This window comes from Zingiber officinale, chromosome 5B, assembly GCF_018446385.1.
Source record: "Zingiber officinale cultivar Zhangliang chromosome 5B, Zo_v1.1, whole genome shotgun sequence".
NCBI classification, from domain to species: Eukaryota; Viridiplantae; Streptophyta; class Magnoliopsida; order Zingiberales; family Zingiberaceae; genus Zingiber; species Zingiber officinale.
This window is the reverse complement of record NC_055995.1, coordinates 136,723,701-136,742,778: the sequence shown is the minus strand read 5'-3', so window position 1 is coordinate 136,742,778 and position 19,078 is coordinate 136,723,701. Positions and strand designations below refer to the sequence as shown.

The window sequence follows — 19,078 nt, the reverse complement described above, 5'->3', positions numbered from 1 at the left end:
AATAGGATAATTGATATGGATACTCTTACGTATGATCCGCCAACCAAAATAAACTTTATTACAAGCACAAGATGAACTTTGAAATAAAAAAAGTGGCAATAGTGATACACCTAAACGATTAATTGATCCAAATTATATCTAAAATTAGCAGTAGAGCTACGAATATCATGTAGAAACCAAATAGGGGGTAAAATTAAGTGTCATAAAATTGGCAGACTAATAAAACTATATCCCTCCATTTGCATGTTTTTTATTTTTTCTTTAGTTTAGTCCAGCACTATTTTTACACGAGAAAATTATCATTTTGCCTAAATACGGTGTAAAAAAATCACTTAGGCTACGTTTGGTAGGGTGTAATATGTCTTGTAATGTAATCAGGATTACATTACAATACTGATTATTTTATTTGTTTTAACTTTAAACCTGTAATGTAATGTAATCTCGATTATAAAATGTAGTAAAATTTTGTAATTTAGATTACAAAGCAAATACTATGTAATCCGATTAAATTACGAGGTCACTGTTTAACTAAAATTTAAATGTCGAATATACCTCTAGTCAGTCGACCGTCCGTCGACCGTCGCCCACCCACCGGCCATCGCCCGCCCACTGGCCGTCGCCGCCGCCGGTCGTCGGTTGCCGTCGCCGCCGCCGCCGATCGTCGGCTGCCACCGCCGGTTGCAGATCGGCCGTCATCGGTCACCGGACGCAAGCTCCGACAGAGGTGCGGCGGCCGTTGGTAGAAGTCGCAGGATATTTTTATCATTTTATAATAAAAAAGAATGTAATCATGCTTTAATTACATACATTATATTACCAAACGTAGTAATATAATCAAAATTATATTACATTACATTACAAACTTAATTACATTACACCCAACCAAATATAATCTTAGGATTTTCCTAATCCATGATTTATCCTTTACATAGAACATCTTCTCTTATAATTCTCCTTTCTCCCAAGGAAATATTATTCTTTCTAATATACCAAAAACAATTAAGTATCAATTTTATTACCAATCATTCTAAAATAGATACTATGATCGATAGAAATCCATAGTTCCTAATACGGACAAGCAAATATTTATCATTATAAAAAATAATGACATTTAAAAAGGCTACCATTCTACTTATTATGAGGAAGAAGAAAAGAGCGGACATATAATTAAATAAATTAGTTTAGTCTAATTGACAATTATAAAATATAAAAGAGTAAAGTGATATTTTCTATAGACTATTTCTCATTAAAAAAAAATAATTTAATTTTTTTATATTAGATATTAAATTAATAAAAATAAATATAATATTTAATCTTAATCAAAGGTTAAGAAATGTATGTAATATCATCCGTCTAAGATATTTATAAAAACTTCTTTACTTTTATATTGACAATTTAATCGTAATTTAATTTTGAAATCCATCCAAATTAATTATTAAAGAGTTCTGTTTCTTGATTAAATATGAGGATAATATATTAAAATAAATTATTATTTTTTAAAATTTAACTTTACAAAAATATTATAATTAATATACTTTTATATCAAAACTTCTTTATTAATTAAGTTAATATTATTTAAATTTAATTAATATTCATTTGAAAAAGGTTAAAATAGTAATTATTTAGTAGTTATTATAATAATTTTAAGATGATTTATGTTAAACTAATTTTAATTAAGTTGTTTTTTTTTGAAAAATGAATTATTATTATTTTTGTAAATTGTATGTTTCAACGGGCCAGGCTTCCCCATTAGCGTCTCCTCTGCCTTCTATGCTTTGACATTAGGGTTTCCTCTGTCTCTCTTTCAGTCGCCGTCGCCGCAATGGGGTATACTAAGGATCAGCTCCTTGCTCGCCTAAAGGTGCGTCTCTTAAGCCTTCCGTCGACGCATTTCTCATCGCGTACTCTTCCGATGCCATTGAATTTTCCAGTCAATTGTTTCTCTGTGATTTATCTGATGCATTTATAAGCTTGTTCTATCGACAACAGCATTTTCTCAAAACTACTGTGCTAGTTTTAAGTTAAAAAACTATTTTTTCTAAAAAAAGCAGGTACCGGAATATTTTTTTTTGTTTCAGGGCATTAGCAAGGATAGAAAGATGGATTTTGTTCGCTATGATAGATTGCAAAAGAAATGTGTTGACCAGTGTTTTTAATTAGGAAGGACGTTTATTATAAGTACAAATTCAGAAATATTACAAGTTGACATTATCAATCTTGTTTATGTTTGAAGTGTTAGATTTAGTTTGAGCCTCCATGGGATTTGTTTCGAGTCATGAAATCTAATACAAACACAGTTTCTGTAATGTTAACTAATCATTAGTTTCAATTTCCTTGCTACGTTTTCATTAGTGTGATTTATATTTTCAAAGTGTTAGTAGTCGCTTAGTCTTCTCATGCATAGGAACCTACTGGGCTGCACTGCATCTGCTCATGGACACATAAGGTTTGTTAAAAGTCTAAGTCATATAGAACTGCTATTGATTTAACTAAACAATACTTTTACAAATAGACAAATGAAAAACACATTTATATATTTCTTAGGTTAACATTTAAGCTTTATTTTTTAGAGTGTGTCTGTTGATTAGCATAGTTTGTCATGTTTTATATTTTTTAGTGTTATATGAATCACATAGATTCGTATGAAAAATATTTAGTTGGAATTATGGATTGGAATGAATGATTGATTTACTTTTTAAATGATTGGTGGACGATTTTTTCATATTTATTACTTAGGTTGATTATTTGACATATTATATAGCAAAAAAAAATTATATATATATATTTTTGACACATGTTTTTCATTACTGTGAATATTAATTTCTTAAATATATAGTACGTAGGTCTCCATTGAGGGACTATATCTATGTAGCTGGCCTCAATTGTTGTAGCAAACATGTCTTGATGCGGATGATAGACTGCATCTGTGCTCGTATACGATCCACATATCACGCATATTGTGCAATGACTCAATGACACTTGCACAATCTTTAGAACCTTTAAATTATCCTATAGGGATGCAATTACTTGATTCATTGTACTCAAGGATACAAAAAATTGTGTATCATGATTTGGTTTGAAACAACTTATTTATTGAGCAGTTAATTTTAAGTGTCGCTGAAAGTGTGGGGATTTAGTTTTGCACATCTATTATTATTTATTGGAACAAACTTTGGTCTCTTCTGTATTATAGATTCTAACACTCTGGCTCATTGTGTTCGTCTATAGGAACTTCAGATAGACTTCCTTTGCTATGATCATCCTCCTGTCCTCACTGTGGAGGCTCAGGTTAGTAATAATTGCTTCTTCACTATTTTTAAATAATTGTTTTCCTTATGATGAAATATGTCTTGTATCAAGTATCAACTATTTCCCCCTATAAACATTTTTTATTTTGTCAGGCAAAGGAAGTGGGGCATTTGGGAGGTGCATTAAGTAAAAATTTGCTGTTAAAGGTAATACAAGTGGCAAAAATGAATTTTCTGTAATGCAAAGTTTTTGCTTGCCAACAGTGGAAAACATTCGATCCTGTTTATATATCTGACAGTTAATTATTTTTTCAGGACAAGAAACAGAGGTTTTATGTTGTTTCTGCTCTTGCAGACACAAACGTTGACTTAAAAGGTATTGATGATAACTTAATGGTTTCCATATTACATGATTAATTATTTATGTTGCATTCAGTATTGCTACTAGAATGATCAGCTTGTCTAATTTCTGAGATTTTAAACATATGCAATTTATCAAATAGTTTTATCCCAAAGGCTTGGTCTGGGAAAAGGAGGTTTGCGGATGGCTCCTGAAGAAGCTTTGCAAGAATTACTTCAGGTTTCTTGTTTTTATGTATATGTTTCAATAATTCCTTTTTGTCCGATATCATGACTATCTCTCTGTTCATGATGCCTTAACAATGACTATGTTGGATTATAGTTTCCTTTTCAAATAGTTTTAGAGTTTGGTGCTAGTCTATTAACTACTTTGGTTTTCTCTGTTCTTTGACTTATAAAAACTCAGCATTGGTTCAAGATAAAACAGACTAGTGTTGGCAATTTCATCTACTAGTGTTTATAAACCAGTCATAGTTACTACAAGCTATGCATGAACGTACCAGGTTCGCTTGTATATTTCATTTGAGATTATTTAATTATCAATATGTGAGTGAATTAATATGGAGATCATAAATGGATCTAAAAAAGTTGCATGGAATAGAAATGTTAACCTTTTAACCTGAACTACTTTATTACAATCATTTACCATTTCTTGTCACCTTTGCCTTTTGCTTCATATTTAACCATGATCATGATTTGTCAGTGATTAAATAAAAGATGACTACGGACTTGCACACTTAGACACGAGGATTAAACACAATAGGATCTAATTGAACTTGGTTGACCACATCAAAACTATTCCGGGTACTTACAGAACCCACATATAGAATATTTTTTTGATTTGATTTCTACCAAGAAAAAATCCATACTACTAGAAGGAAGCAATACAAAAAATTATGGACCTTGTCTATTATATTATATTGATGGATATCATGTTTCTGTAGTTAATATAACTTCTGGATTGCTTTTCAAGGTACCACTTGGATGCGTAACACCATTTGCATTAATTAATGACTCTGCAAGGTATGTACTCCTTAACTGTGTATGTTATGTTGTTTGTATGAAAAGTTTTAGTGGATTTTTAACCTTTTATTTTGCTATATATTTGTAATATATAGTTTTGTGAAAAATGCATGTTATTTAAGTTTTCTCATTTTCTAGTTTTTTCTGACCTATTTTTCTCATGCCTAGTTCAAGGTCAATTCTCCAAACAGTGGAATTAACCCGGAATGCTTAGTCTTTAACTAGTATCAGCGCAAAGTGTTACATAAAGTTAGCATATTTGTTAGAAACTACAACAAACCTCCAATGTCTAGTGAGTTGTGTGATGTCCCTAATATATATACATATATATATAAAATTGTAGACATCACTTACACATATTTCCATAATGGGTTCTCAATTCAACTAAGATACATAGATAGCTCTTAAAACATAAATTACTAGTGACTTTTGGTACTGGTCATATAGTTCGGGATTTATTCTTCAAAGAAAACATCTAACTAATGCGGAAACTAAACTGGAAGGTTTTCGGGTTGTACTGTCATTGTCTCGGGCTAACTCACTGGTTAATGCCTCCTATCTCATTGGTCCCATTATTTGAAAACGTTAAAATTTGTGAGTTGATAGACTTAGCATATTCAAAACTGTGTTATGCAATAGTTAGCGCCTATATCTAGTGTACTAAGGGAAACACATGCTAGGTCGCTTAGGACTTTCCTATTGGCATACCAAGCATAGGCATCAACGTAAGCATGAGAGCATGAACATAAGCATGTAGATAAGCTAAGCATAAGAGTTGGCTTGATCATGAGCAGATAAGCATAGGCGTAAGCATACTTGCATGACATAAACATAAACATAAGAATAAACTTAATCATGAGCATGTACATAAACATAAGCATACTTACATGGCATAAAAACATACACATAAAAATAGACTTAATTATGAGCATGTACATACAACCATAAACATAACCACGTAGGGTTGGTGAGCTCTCGGGCACTGATTTGGTGAGCTACCGGGTTAAGGACACCGGTCACACTCGATCACATAGGGTTTGGTGAGCTCCCGGGCTAAGGACACCAGTCACACTCGACCACGTAGATTTGGTGAGCTCCCACGTTAAGGACACTTGTCACACTCGACCACATAGATTTAGTGAGCTCCCGGGTTAAGGATGTTGGTCACACTCAACCATGTTCATTACATAAACATGGACATAAGCATAATCATGCACTTAATATAAACTTGATCATTACTTAGACATGGATATAATCGTAAATCTTAACATAAACATGCAAATTCATAACGTAAGCTTAAGCATAGACTGTGCATCAACATAGCATGAGCATGCATAAGAAACTAACATGCTAGTAAGGGAATAACATGATCAAGCTCCCTAATATCGTGAATAAAACTAACTTTTATTAAATCCGAAACATAGGAATTATACAATCCATCAAGAGTAACAAGGAAAGTGCCACTTCTAACGGAAGCAAGTATAAGGACCTAAACATGATTGTAAAGGAAAGACATGATTTATAGCTTAACTTGTTGAATCCTAAGGATCCTAACTCTCATCCCATTAATGAGTTAATAAATTTTCTGATTTCATATAATTTGTGATCCGGTGATGACCTAGGGGGGCCTACCGCCGAGGAGGTTCAACGTTCGGATGGTCGCCAATGTCAAAGGGCGGTCGACTAAGAGACTAGCCGGACCGAAGTCCCATGGGCTGAGCTGCAGGAGGAGTTTGTGGCGGTGAGGCCGAGCCCGCAACCCGATCAGCCTAAAGAATTCAAAGAAGGCGGGCCGAATCTAAGGTGGGCAGGGAAAGAGATACTCATGCCGATCGGAATAGCGATACCCGTCGAAGACCAAAGAGTGAGCCGGCCGGATAGACCCAAGGAAGTGACAGCAGATTAACGGCTGACATTTAAGAAGGGAAATATGTCTTAACATCCTTTTGGGAGTCGATGCCGCTGTCTGACGGCGCGAATGGATAGGAAATCGTACGTAAGAAGATTGCGCCGCCTTGGCATAAATGCGTCCGCCCCGTTAAGGTAAGATGTCAGGGATCCTTTCTCGATGTTAGCTATTGAGGAAAGCTTAGGAAGTCATGTCCGCCCGGGAAGTGTGTAGTCAACCCATCGAAACTCTATATAAGAAGAGGAGTAGTCACCCGCGGAGGCACGCGTAGATACGTCTCTGAGCACCACCATTCACTTCTTCATTTCTTTCATTTCTCTTCTTGCCATTGTGTGACTTGAGCGTCGGAGGGCCGTCGCCGGGAACCCCTTCCTGGCTTGGCACTAACGACTTGTGATTGCAGGAGCGAGGCGTTTCCACAGCACACGGAGATCCACATCAGCGGTATTTCCCGACAGCCGTTCACTCAGCTTCGGGGCAGGATCAAATTGGCGCCGTCTGTGGGAAATCAACCTGAACCCAGGAGCAGAGGATGGAAGACGCCGGACGATCAACGACCGTAACGCTGACGACAGAAGAGTTGGAAAGGTTAATCTAAGCCGGAATAGCAAAAGCAATGGAACAGCAGCAACAGCGAATGTTAGCCGATCGGCCAGTACAAGAGCCAGCCATCTCAGGATCCGGCCAGCCTGGAGATCCTGGGCGCATGGCTGAACCTATAATCCAGCCAAGTCAGAGGCAAAAGATCAGAGACGACTGGGCCAGCGCCAAACACACCAATTCCTTTTCACCGAGCGTTGTTTAGGACACCCTCAGAGGAGGGCGGAGCCCGACGAGACCGAGGTTCCTCGTCAGATGAAATGTGAAGATCCCTAATTATTCTCACAGTATTTAGAGGACCTTAAATTCTGATAAAACATCTTAAAATGTTCTCAATCCATTAACCACGAGTTCCCTAATTTTAAGGGTCATTATATGCATAAAAAAAATGAAGAAATTACATGAAATATTAAAACTACAAACAAGGATCCGATTTCATGAAGTATAGAGAATCCTACACGTTTTCAGCGGTAATTAAATGACATTAAATTCATATTTACTCATCTAAAATGTTCTCCATACATTTCCACGAGTTCCCTAATTTTAAGGGTATGTATCAAAAGAATGAAGAAACTACATGAAATATTAAAACTAGAAACAAGGATATGATTTCATGAAGTATAGAGAATCCTAAACGTTTTCACCAGTAATTAAATGACATTAAATTCAGATTTATTCACCTAAAATGTTCTCCATACATTTTCACGAGTTCCCAAATTTTAAGGGTCATTGTATACATCAAAACAATGAAGAAACTACATGAAATATTAAAACTACAAACAAGGATCCGATTTCATGAAGTATAGAGAATCCTAAACGTTTTCACTAGTAATTAAATGACATTAAATTCAGATTAATTCACCTAAAATGTTCTCCATACATGCCCCTTAATTTTACACATTATATGAAGGATTTAAAGCAACTAGAAGATAAAGAACATGTACAAACTTGTAAAGTAAGAGTATGATGGACAACCTTTAAAATTTAGTGAGGAAACTATCCCTTCAAGAAATCCGAAATCTTCTATTCATACAAATCATTTGGGGCTTAGGAAAAGAACCTAAACTAGGGAATCAATCTCCCAAAAACAGCCAAGAACATCACACTATAAGATCCGAGTTTTCACTAATTATAGAAACTTGCTAAAGCATAAATTAAGTAGGGAACACGCCTTCAATCTTTAGCTACCAACTCTCTCCTTTTGGTCTTCCCTTGGAGTTCTAGAACCGGTGGAGAACAATGGGGAGGGGAGCTTCTTAGGGCCGGCAGAAAACATAAGGAGTTGGAGCTTGTCATGCCCCGAGGGTAAGGTTGTCCGACAAAAATCAGACAACACCTTCCCTATAGCAATGATAAATGAAACATGTATACCATGCCACAAAGTTACTCACAAGTAATCAATAGTCCACATGGATGTAAACATAACCACGCAATTGATAAATAACCCACATGACTGAAATAAAACACAACAGAAGTCACAAAATAACGAACGCAAAGCCACAAAAAAAAAAAAAAATGCGAGCCGGCTTGGCTTGACACCACAACATCAAACCAAATACAAGAAACCACAAGGCTAAACTCCAAGTCCACATTGAGTTATTACAATACCAAGTTCACAAATTTAAAACACAAACAAAGCAGGAAACAAAACCAGAAAATCATCCTCAGATGTGACGTGAGACCGGCAGTCAGGATCCTCCATGTATTCTTGTATCATCTACCTCTTCCTCGGCGAAAGAAAAATCAGTTCAAGGGGTGGTGAGTGCTGGGACTAACCGGGTAATAGACAGATAGTGCATGAGCATAATAAATATCTAGAGATTTAAAGGTATATAGTCTCATAGGGAAGAGTATCATGTACTACAGTGATATCATAATAGATGTTCATACTTGAACTCATATACTAAGCTAGTAATAGAAAGTTAGGGGTAGTGAGGATCTGCAATAGTACTGTTCATAACTACAAGGGTATCATGTGAGGTATATACATACTACCAATAAGTAAGCCAGTGTCGAACCACATGCAACAGGTATATAACTCAACATATGTAAGCATATCACATGGATACAATAAAATAACTGCATAAATAAGCAATCAAAAGCATAAGCAAGTATAATAACAAAAGCGTATGCATGGATGGTTACTCCCGCCCACCCCTCTGCACCATGCCCCTTGTATGGTCGAGAGGCCTGGACAATGACAACTGTACAACACTCTAGCTACCACTACTCTCGAGTGGCCGAGTGGACAGGTGCATAATAGCTAACTAGCTACGTAGCAATGGGGTTCTTGTTGTTCGCAACTCCAGCTACCACTATCCGTGAGTGATCGAGTGTGGCACGGCAGGACAAGCGACATCTCCTCCAGCTACCACTACCCATGAGTAACCGAGTGTGCGGCGCTGACCAACAACTCACTCAACCACAAGGAAGACGTAGTCGTAGGTATGCATGCAATGACACGATAAGTAAGATGCAACAGTCATCATATATATAAATAGAAATCAGGTATGCTACAAGCTAGCATGCTCAATAAGGTACATGAATAAACAACAATCAAAGCAAGTAAACATGGTATCTAGCATCTGCTAAATATCATGGATGACAACAAGAGATTGTATATATATTGAAACGATTATCTCAAAGATCAAGCAGATAAGTATCAAGTTCAGGAAAAATACGAGTGGAGTCAAGGTAAATACAACATCTATCTAAATATCTAGATCATGCATTAAGGTCAAAGTACTAAAGAATCAAAGTAAGAAGTATCCGCCTTAATCAGTAATTCATATCGGAACAAATTCCACGTCGAGACGCTCGTCTCGAATCAACGTCTTGCATCAACATATTTTATTTAGCTAATTTCATCTGAATTAAATAGCTAAACAAAATCCCCAACCTAATTAGGGTATCTCTAATCGTACAAAATCTTTGATTAATCTCCCAACCATGTCACTAATCAATCTGAATTTAAATTCAGGCATAAATCAACCTAAAACTCATCTAAATCCGTAGCACAACCACTTGACCCGCTGCCGGAGGAGGTTGCTATCAGAAACAGTGGCCGGAGCAAAGTGGAGTCACTGATCTCCACACGAGTACCCTAAAACACAACTAACCTTAGGATCTGATCATTATTCCCAAATCTTAATCTACCACCAAAGATACTAAACAACCTACCTTCAATCGATCCTTGATTGTGAGCTGGAGCCGTAATGTTTGGAGGTTCAGGCGGAAATCTTCTCGTCGGACTAGGAGGTGAGGCCTAGCACTGGCCCTGGAGGTAGATGGGTGCAAGAAGGGGAGAAATCGGTTGGTCAGAGCCGCGACACTCAAGTATGGTGACGGAAATCAAAACTAGGGCTCGACTCAGTGGTTGGAGGAAGGAGAGGAGCACAATGAACATCGATCGACACCAATCGCCGATCAAAGATGCACAGATCGAAATCAATCCCCTTTCCACAGCGTCGACGGAAGGAGAGGTGTCTCACTTGATGGCCAATGACATCAGCGATAGGCCTCGGACAGTCGACGTCGGGCCGCGAGGGTCAGTGGCCTGCGAGGGTCGGCATCAATGCTGAGAAGGAGGTGGGAGGACCTCGGCTGGATCAGGAGCAGAGAGGCCTTGCGACATCTCTGGGCTAGCAGTGCCGCCTCCAGTAACGGCGAGGGTTGTGGCGTCGTTTGTGGGTCTCGCGTGGATGGCCGACGTCGTTGTTTTAGGATCATGCACTCTTTTCCTCTAATCATGGTAACTCTATTCCCTCTGCCTTTTCTACTTTTCCTTTTTGTTCTAGATGAGTAGCCAAGAGATACCATTCTCTCTTGTTCTCCCTCATGACATTTACTTCTCTAGCTGATCAGAAACCCCCACTTCCCATTAGAACATTTTTCAAATTCAATGAATCTGATTGCCTCCTACTGGCAGGTGCTTTCTGGTCTCTTGTTGGATCTCAAGGCAGCAAGTTTATCAATTGTCATTGTGATTCTCTAATTTCTGTTGAGAAGGATGCAGAGATTTCAACAACTCTAAACAAGACGCCTAACTATCTTTAACCCAATTTTCCTTATTGCTTCTCTATTTTTCAAATCAACGACAAATTTTTGCCTGTTAAAAAAATTATATGACAAGAAAATGCTTTCTCAAGTATATTCGAGTGAAGTTCTTTTTGCTGTAATCTTTCTTCTATTGGTTTAAGAGCTGGTGTTTTAATAGACTATTTATTTATTTTTCAAGTTGCGTCTCGTTGTTGCTGGATCAAGGATTCAAAGCTAGTCCATCCTGCTACTTCCACCCACTCACTAATGAAGTTACAATTTGTAAGTCAGAGGGTCTTTTCTGATTGCTTCCTTTTCCACCTGTTATTTTTTCCTTTTAAATATGTTTATTTGAAGTTTATTAAATTGTTAGGGCCAGTTACCTATTTATACTTAAGGATTGGGCTCAATAATCAGTTTGTTGCATCAACTCAGCATTTTAAGTATCTGAAGTATTCTTTCCCTTATATATATGCACATTTTATTTCTATTACTACATCACACAAGAAACTCCAACTGTGAGAATTTTTTGTGCATTCTACTGCTAAAATAAAGTGATGTGACATTCTCTGATGATGAATTTGGCTAGAATTATGTTTCTTAATCTTTGTAACTGAAAACTCTTCTGATTCAAGAACCATGGGCATGCTTCATCAATATAGTTGCAGGTGATATTATTGTAAAAATCATTTAACCTGTGGCTCGTTGATCAAGCATGGTGAGGCTATATATGACAATTATAAGAAAAAATCATGATTAAAATTAAGTGCATGAATCAAGTTTGCATCATAAACCTCTGTAGTTATGGTCAAATATATATTCAAATGTAGGATGACATGTTGGAGGATTCATCTAATTGAAGCAGTCTCTGCTTGAGTCTTAGTATATCCCTTCCTTTATCATGCTTCCTGATCATTGTAGCAAACAAATTTGTCAAATCTAATCTTCAACAATATAAACTTTGTTAAATTGACTTAATGTAGCAAACAGAAGAAAGTAATGATAGACGAGCGAATATTGATATGATCTTAATCACAATAGCATTGCTAACTGATATCTGGACAGTTTTTAGTTTCATTGCCCTCCTAGACCAATGGTGAATCATTCAACTCTCTGGTCTACTGATGTGAGGCTGATTGCAAATTTTTCCCTCTACTAAATGTTTGTATATCAATTACTTAGGCTGATTTCTATCATCAAATATTTTGTTCTACAGCCCTTAACGCAAGCAGCCTTGACAAGTTTCTGGTATCAATTGGAAGACAACCTTCATATGTGGATCTAGAGGTGATTCAGCAGTTAGCGGAAGTGTAAACATAAGTTCATGGCAGCTGTTTCAATACAAATTGATAATAGTTTTTTATAATAGGCAAATCCAGTGGTTGGGAAGGACAATCCACCTGATCTTGCTGATTTAGTTCCATCTGGAGTTACCACCCCGTCGGATACAATAGCAAACACTGTTACTTCTGCTCCAACTGAAAAGGTTGTTGAAAAGGATGTTCTTCCTGCTAAGAAATCTGTAAACCATCCTGGTGAGCTTCTTTTTTTAAAGCTAGTAGATTTTTTTTTCCCCTCACATCATGATGTTTAGAGAATTTTTACCTACCTATTATCTCTTTGTTTGTTTTTTTTTGCATTAATGGTTTGAGTGGTCTTTATAAAGAAATGATCACTTTGGCTTGCAAGGATATAAAATTTCTGCTCTTGGTTTCTTTTCGCATGAGAAATTTCATCTAGTCTCCTGTGCAATTTTCTTTCTTTATGCTAGTTGCATCAAGTTAATGGTGATTTTAGAATCGTATTGTTTCTTGAGCTAGCTTTATCGACTGAAAGTGGGCGAACATATAGAATCTTAACATTTATAAAGCATGAGCATGAAAGATAGCATACAGAATTAAGGTATAGGGCACTCATTTTACTATCGGAGATCCCACCCGTCACTAATCTCCTGTAATGATATCCATAATTAGTAAATCATGAATGCAAATATATCTCTCGATCTTTAACTGCCGTGGGGCTTACGTATACAGCATGTGCTCACAGGTAATTTAATCCGAAAATGTTTCTGATATATTTTGAAGTAATATTACTGTGCTTGTACTTAGATCATTTAGGGTGCTATGATCATAATCTAGGCCACCAATACATATGTTCATCTATATCGGTTGGCATGAAATACCTTACTCCTAGCCCTTTTAATGTAGAGCCTTAGAGTTAACAATACCTAGATCACTTAGATCTTTGTTTGTATAGTTGTGTTGTAGCATTTGTTTAGTCTACCTTTAACCCTTTTATAAATTGATTCGACTTATTTGACTGCGAGAGTTTTAATTGCTAGATCCAAGTTTTTGACAGTTAATTCCCAATGCTCATTCAAACTGTACATATTGCATATGTTTGTTGAGTTTATTGAGTTCTTCGTTCTGCAAAATATGCTGCAATCTCATCTAAAATTTGTTTACTTTTACTAATATGGAACTTTCCTCATCCAGCCTCAGGAGATGCCAAAAGTCGGGCAGTCTTACCAAAGAAGGTCGACAAAGTTCAACGCTCAATAGACCCGCTAGCTGAAGCTACCGATATCGAGAAACTCGTAAAAGAAATATTGAACAAGACATCCACAGCCTTGCTTACCGAGGTTAAAAAATTAATTTTGCGCTTATTAATTTTCCAACCAATATTTCATTTCCATTCGAATTACTTTATCTTGCACTTACTTTGTCTTGCAGGTAACCAAGGAGTTAAATGATACGCAAATTAGACCTTCAGTTGTGGATGTTGCGAGCAGACGCGTCAGCTCTGATTTGGAGCATATGATTGTAAGCGATGAGCTCATCTACTGTAGTTACGAGTAGCTCTAGAACAACTCGAACATTAATGCCTGAATTAATGTCTATCGATCGACTACGAGCTAAAGCATTATGCATTCATTTTGCAGATGAGTTTGAAGAATGCAGCATACACACAAGGGTTCCACGCAGGCCTTCAGACTACACTTCGACCAAATCTTTCATCACAAAAATAGCTAGATGTCATGCTAACTTCGCTACGTACTGTGTTGTACTCAATTCGACGATTTTTAAAAACATAGAATTTCCTCATTCAGACCGTTCATTACATGTGTTGGCAATATTTATTGTAGCCATTTGGCACACTTGTTAAATCTAATCTTTGTCAATATACAGTCGAATGCTTTGTATCAGGTTAATTGCGATACCACATAAGGTGGCAACTTTGACATAGTTTTGTAAGTATAGACTAAATTCGGGAAAACAAGAAAAGAAGCTATACGAGTTGATTGGTGAAGAGGTGATCCATCTTTATTGGACAAATTTTTATTTGTGCAAAGAAGCTATACGAGTTGATTGGTGAAGAGGTGATCCATCTTTATTGGACAAATTTTTATTTGTGCAAAGATTGATTGATATATTGTACCATCATTGATCGTATGATTTAGGAGATTGAGCTCCCTAGCCAATTCCAATTCTATGGGTGGCAAGGTGTGCATCTAAGATCTGTCAAGTCGAGTGATTGTAATCGCTCCCAAGTGAGTAGGTTTGGCTTGCCAATGCGAGTAGGATGGGTTTATCAAGAATGACAGAGGATGTACTTGGCATCAGTGGTGTAGTTAGGATTTTCACTCAGGAGGGGTAAAACGACGGAGTTGGCGAATGATGACGATGATGTTGGCAGTAAACAACAGTATCGACTAAGCGAAAGAAATCAATTAAGTAAATTTCACCTCAATTAAAAGGTATTTTTTTTATGGAGCATCGGTGAAGCGATGACGTTAGACAAGTGAAGACAACGACCATGCAACAAATGACAGTGACGATGGTAGCAATCGATGTCCGACGATAGTGACTTGGGTTATAACGGCAGCGACATGTCGCAAAAGATTTTATGGGTAAAATTAGAGTTAGAAAAAGAATATGAAAGAAATTATAGGAAGAAAAAAAATGAAAAGAGGAAAATAAAAGTTCGAGATTAGAGGAGGAAGAAGAAAAACGGATAAAGAAAAAAATTAACTTGAGAAAAGAGGAAAATGGGTTAAGTTGAAAGGGTTTTAATTGAAATTTTTTGCTAAAAAGATGAGAAAGTTTCAAAATTTATGACTATACATTTTTTTTAAATTTTTTTCCCACCGTATTAATATTTTCCTTGAATTTCAGGGGGTGCAACCGCACCCCCTGAGCCTTATATAGCTACGCCCCTGCTTGGCATGATGGTAAAATAGATCTTTTCTTTCACTTTCGTTCCATTATCTACCTTTCTTCATTGGTCATGTTCATTCAAAGAGCCCCGGGGCTATGATGTAACGGGAGGATATATAAGTTGTCATCCAGGTATCCGCGATTCGAGCCCCAGTTATGATAAATTTGTAGGAATTTTTTTTCTAAATGGGGCACGCAACTAAAGGATGCTGGGCTCCTGAGCTACCCGCTGCTAGCGCTTCCCAATTTACCTTGATGATCGATGGGAAACTTTTGTGGGACCGAGCCGATCACCCCAGGCCCGACATTACATAGCTTGGTTAATCATATGTTCATTCAAAGAAGTCCTCTCGGGACGGTCTAGTGGCTAACACATAAGATGTTGCCATCATGAAGTATGAGATTTGAATCTCGACAAAATCGAGATAAATACCTCCCTTATATGTTAGTCATTATTCCAAAAGTTAATAGTTATCCGTAATTTATCTTTTCCATAATCCTAAGATAAATTAACAGAAATACTGAGACAAATATATTCATTTTTTACCATCAACTTTATTCAAAGAAGAGTAAAATAAGACCAATCTCTTATAAAGTTAAACTCACCTTCTGCATCATTTTGATGAGAATAAATAAGAAAAAGTATTTTAAAAAATGTAAGTTTTCCTAATTATTCTTCTCATAAATTTCTTAAACTAATCTCATAATTTAGTTCTCCACGTCACCTTTAGCTGCCCTATAAACTTCTTAAAACATACCCCATCGAAATTTCCATTGTATAAAAAAAAGAAAAATCTTTTGACTTAACATTTAAATCATTTAATAAAAAATATAAATAAATAATGTACTAAAATTTCAAAAAATAATTAAAAAATAAAATTCGTGCACATAAGTACTAAAATGGAAATATTATGTTTGATTTACCAATTATATACTATTTCCAAAACCTATGTATGCCCTTTAGCACGTGCTTATCAGGTGCATCTGCCCTTGCTCTTTCTTCCGCGATAGAGTAGCCTGAAGAGGTGATTCGCCGGCGGCTGGGAGAGTGAAGCGGAGGAGGCGATCGAAGTCTAAAGATCCACTGCTCATCAACTCCTCGAGGAGACGAGGATGGAGATGGAGGATGTGGCGTCCAAGATGCTGTTCATCAAGGAGGAAGGGAGTTCCAAATCTGAGCTCCGCGAGCTCATCACCCAGATGCCCCTCCACTTCATCACCCTACGAAAGGTCCCTCTCGGTGAAAGTTTCAATTTTTTCCTACTTTGATTCTAGGGGTTTTAGTGGAACCCTAACTTTCTTCTTCTTCTTCAGCTGTTTTGTAGGTCAATCGGTCGATTTTGGTGGAGGACTGCATCAAGGCGGAGACGGAGGCTTCGAAGGGCCCGGTGGATACCACCACGCTGCACCTTCACACCTCCTGTATGAGAAGAGCCACTACCTGAAGGCTATCAAGGCTTGCAAAGATTTCCGGTCCAAGTATCCTGATATTGAGCTCGTGCCTGAAGAAGAATTCTTAAGTAGCGCGCCGGAGGAAATCAAGGGGATGGCGATGGCGGGCCACGTGGCGCATGATTTGATGTTGAAGAGGCTCAACTTTGAGCTATTTCAGGTACCTGACTTTGTTGTATTTCTGTTAAATTGTTGATTCAACGACGATAGTTCTGTCACCTAGAGCCGAACAATGCTGCAGATGGAAGTTTGTCTTGATTCTATCGCTAAAATCTATGCCTTTGGCAGTCGTAAACATTTTTCTGTAGACAGATTCATTGGGGGATCAAAAGGAATCACTGTTGATAATGGAAGCCGAGATTAAACAAATTGGGTATTAGATAGCAGCTTTCCCTCTCTGGTTTCGTTTATATTAGAAGTTTGAAGGGATATGGAGAACAGGAATTTGCTTCTTCTTTTTTGGGAAGCTTATCATCGAGGGAAGGATAACTTATTCCTCATCTCCTTTATTCTCCATTATATGTAAATTTCAATTTCCCAAAATTTGGTGGAAATTTACTTGGTAATTGTTGCCCCGTATCACTTAATTTGCAAATATTTCTTTGCTTGGCATTTAGAATTAAAATATACCGTCCTTTTGAGAAGTATATAGTTGAAAACAACTGATTAATTTTCAGATTCATTTAGACTATGGTTCCTTGTCAGCTGCATTGTCTTCTCAGGCAACTCTCTTTTGAGTTGCCATACATTTCGTTGAGGCATCTTATTCTTGTACCCTCTTCCAGTTGTCCTCCTTATATTCTCTATATCAATCGAAAGTGAGTATTGCTGATGCACTATTTTGTATGTTGAATTTTTAAGTGATTGAGTACATCGGATTTTGAGAATACTGCTGATACCTGTCTTTTACCATTCCAAACTTATGATTTTATTTCTTGTATTATCATGTCATCAGAGAAAGGAGCTTTGCAAGCTTCATGAGAAACTGGAACAGCATAAAGCAAGTCTTCTTGATGCCATATCTGGTAGAAAGAAGTTTCTATCAAGTCTACCGTCACATTTGAAATCTCTGAAGAAAGCATCTTTACCAGTGCAACAACACCCGGGGTTTTCCCATACCAAGAAATTGAAGCAGCTTCATGCAGCAGAATTTCTTCCACCACCTCTTTAACATTGTACTCACAACTTTTGGCACAGAAAGAAGCATTTGGAGAGAAGATTGAAATGGAGATTTTGGGGAGTGTGAAGGATGCTCAAACCTTTGCTCTGCAACAAGTAAATAAGGAAATGGTAACTGAGAAAAAACATTGAATATATTTCCTCCTGAATTATCCTATTCCTTTTCACACATGTATTTGTAGAATTGTCGTAATATTGTTTATTTTTTAGTTACGTGGTAGATTTTATTTACCTGTTCTTGACCATTTGGAGTTAACAAGTTTCTAGGTAGAATCTTCTGCCTTCCTCTCTGCATAGGCTTGAAAGATAACAAGTTTTTGATAGATACATGGATGTTCAAACTCAATTCTGCAGAATAGCTACTAACTTCGTTACAATTTTTTTGTCTGATTTCGGATACTAATAGTGTTCACTTGCTAAGGAGGGTTTATATATTTGCCCTTTGATTATTCCGTACATAAAGACCTCAAATTATTGAGCAGTTAATAACTTGATCATTCCTTTGCCTAATATTTAAGACGTTTAAAATATTTTAAGATATATCTACGCAGGGACAGCAGGAGTTGATACCTCTTTTCTATCTTGAGTTCAACACTCTGGGTTAAGTGTTGTGCATCCTTCACCAACACAATCTACTTTTAGTTGTCTAGAAACCCAAGCCTGTGTAAGTTTTGACATTTAGTATTTTCGAGTTAGTGTTTTATTTTGTTGCCAGTAACAAAATAATAGACAAATTACACTGTTAGCTCTTTTTTTGGATATAGTTTGGCAAACAATACTATAATACACATATTAGTTGTGTAAGATCGATGCATGCTAGCAAGTGCTAACACTTTTGATTACTTGATTTGGAGCCTTCGACGACTCCTACTCTAAGACCCACAATTGTTGATCATTTTCGTTGGACAATTTACTATTAATTCGGAAATTACAAATATAGATATGAAGTGCAAGAATAATACAATTGAAGTACTCTTACTTAAAATTATACCGACGACTTCTAAGAATCTGAAAAGGATGAGCTTTCCGTCGTCGAAGAAGATTTTGGGCAT

General features: G+C 36.7%; 1 protein-coding gene and 1 pseudogene across 2 annotated transcripts; both read left to right on the top strand.

The window, feature by feature from the left end:
* The first annotated feature begins 1,725 nt into the window (after positions 1-1,725).
* LOC121986249 lies at positions 1,726-14,361 on the top strand. 2 transcript variants are annotated; one of them, XM_042540111.1, is made up of 12 exons: positions 1,726-1,861; positions 3,229-3,288; positions 3,402-3,455; positions 3,564-3,624; positions 3,752-3,828; positions 4,582-4,631; positions 11,378-11,460; positions 12,395-12,465; positions 12,548-12,713; positions 13,674-13,819; positions 13,911-14,000; positions 14,120-14,361. In XM_042540111.1, the coding sequence occupies exons 1-12, from the start codon at positions 1,823-1,825 to the stop codon at positions 14,204-14,206; spliced, it is 984 nt and encodes a 327-aa protein (XP_042396045.1). In that variant the 5' UTR covers positions 1,726-1,822; the 3' UTR covers positions 14,207-14,361. The 2 variants fall into 2 exon arrangements, with proteins under 2 accessions (XP_042396045.1, XP_042396046.1); XM_042540112.1 differs by having other exon boundaries at positions 1,749-1,861; positions 3,238-3,288.
* Positions 14,362-16,472: 2,111 nt separating this feature from the next.
* LOC121986247 lies at positions 16,473-18,257 on the top strand (annotated as a pseudogene).
* The last annotated feature ends 821 nt before the right edge of the window (positions 18,258-19,078 follow it).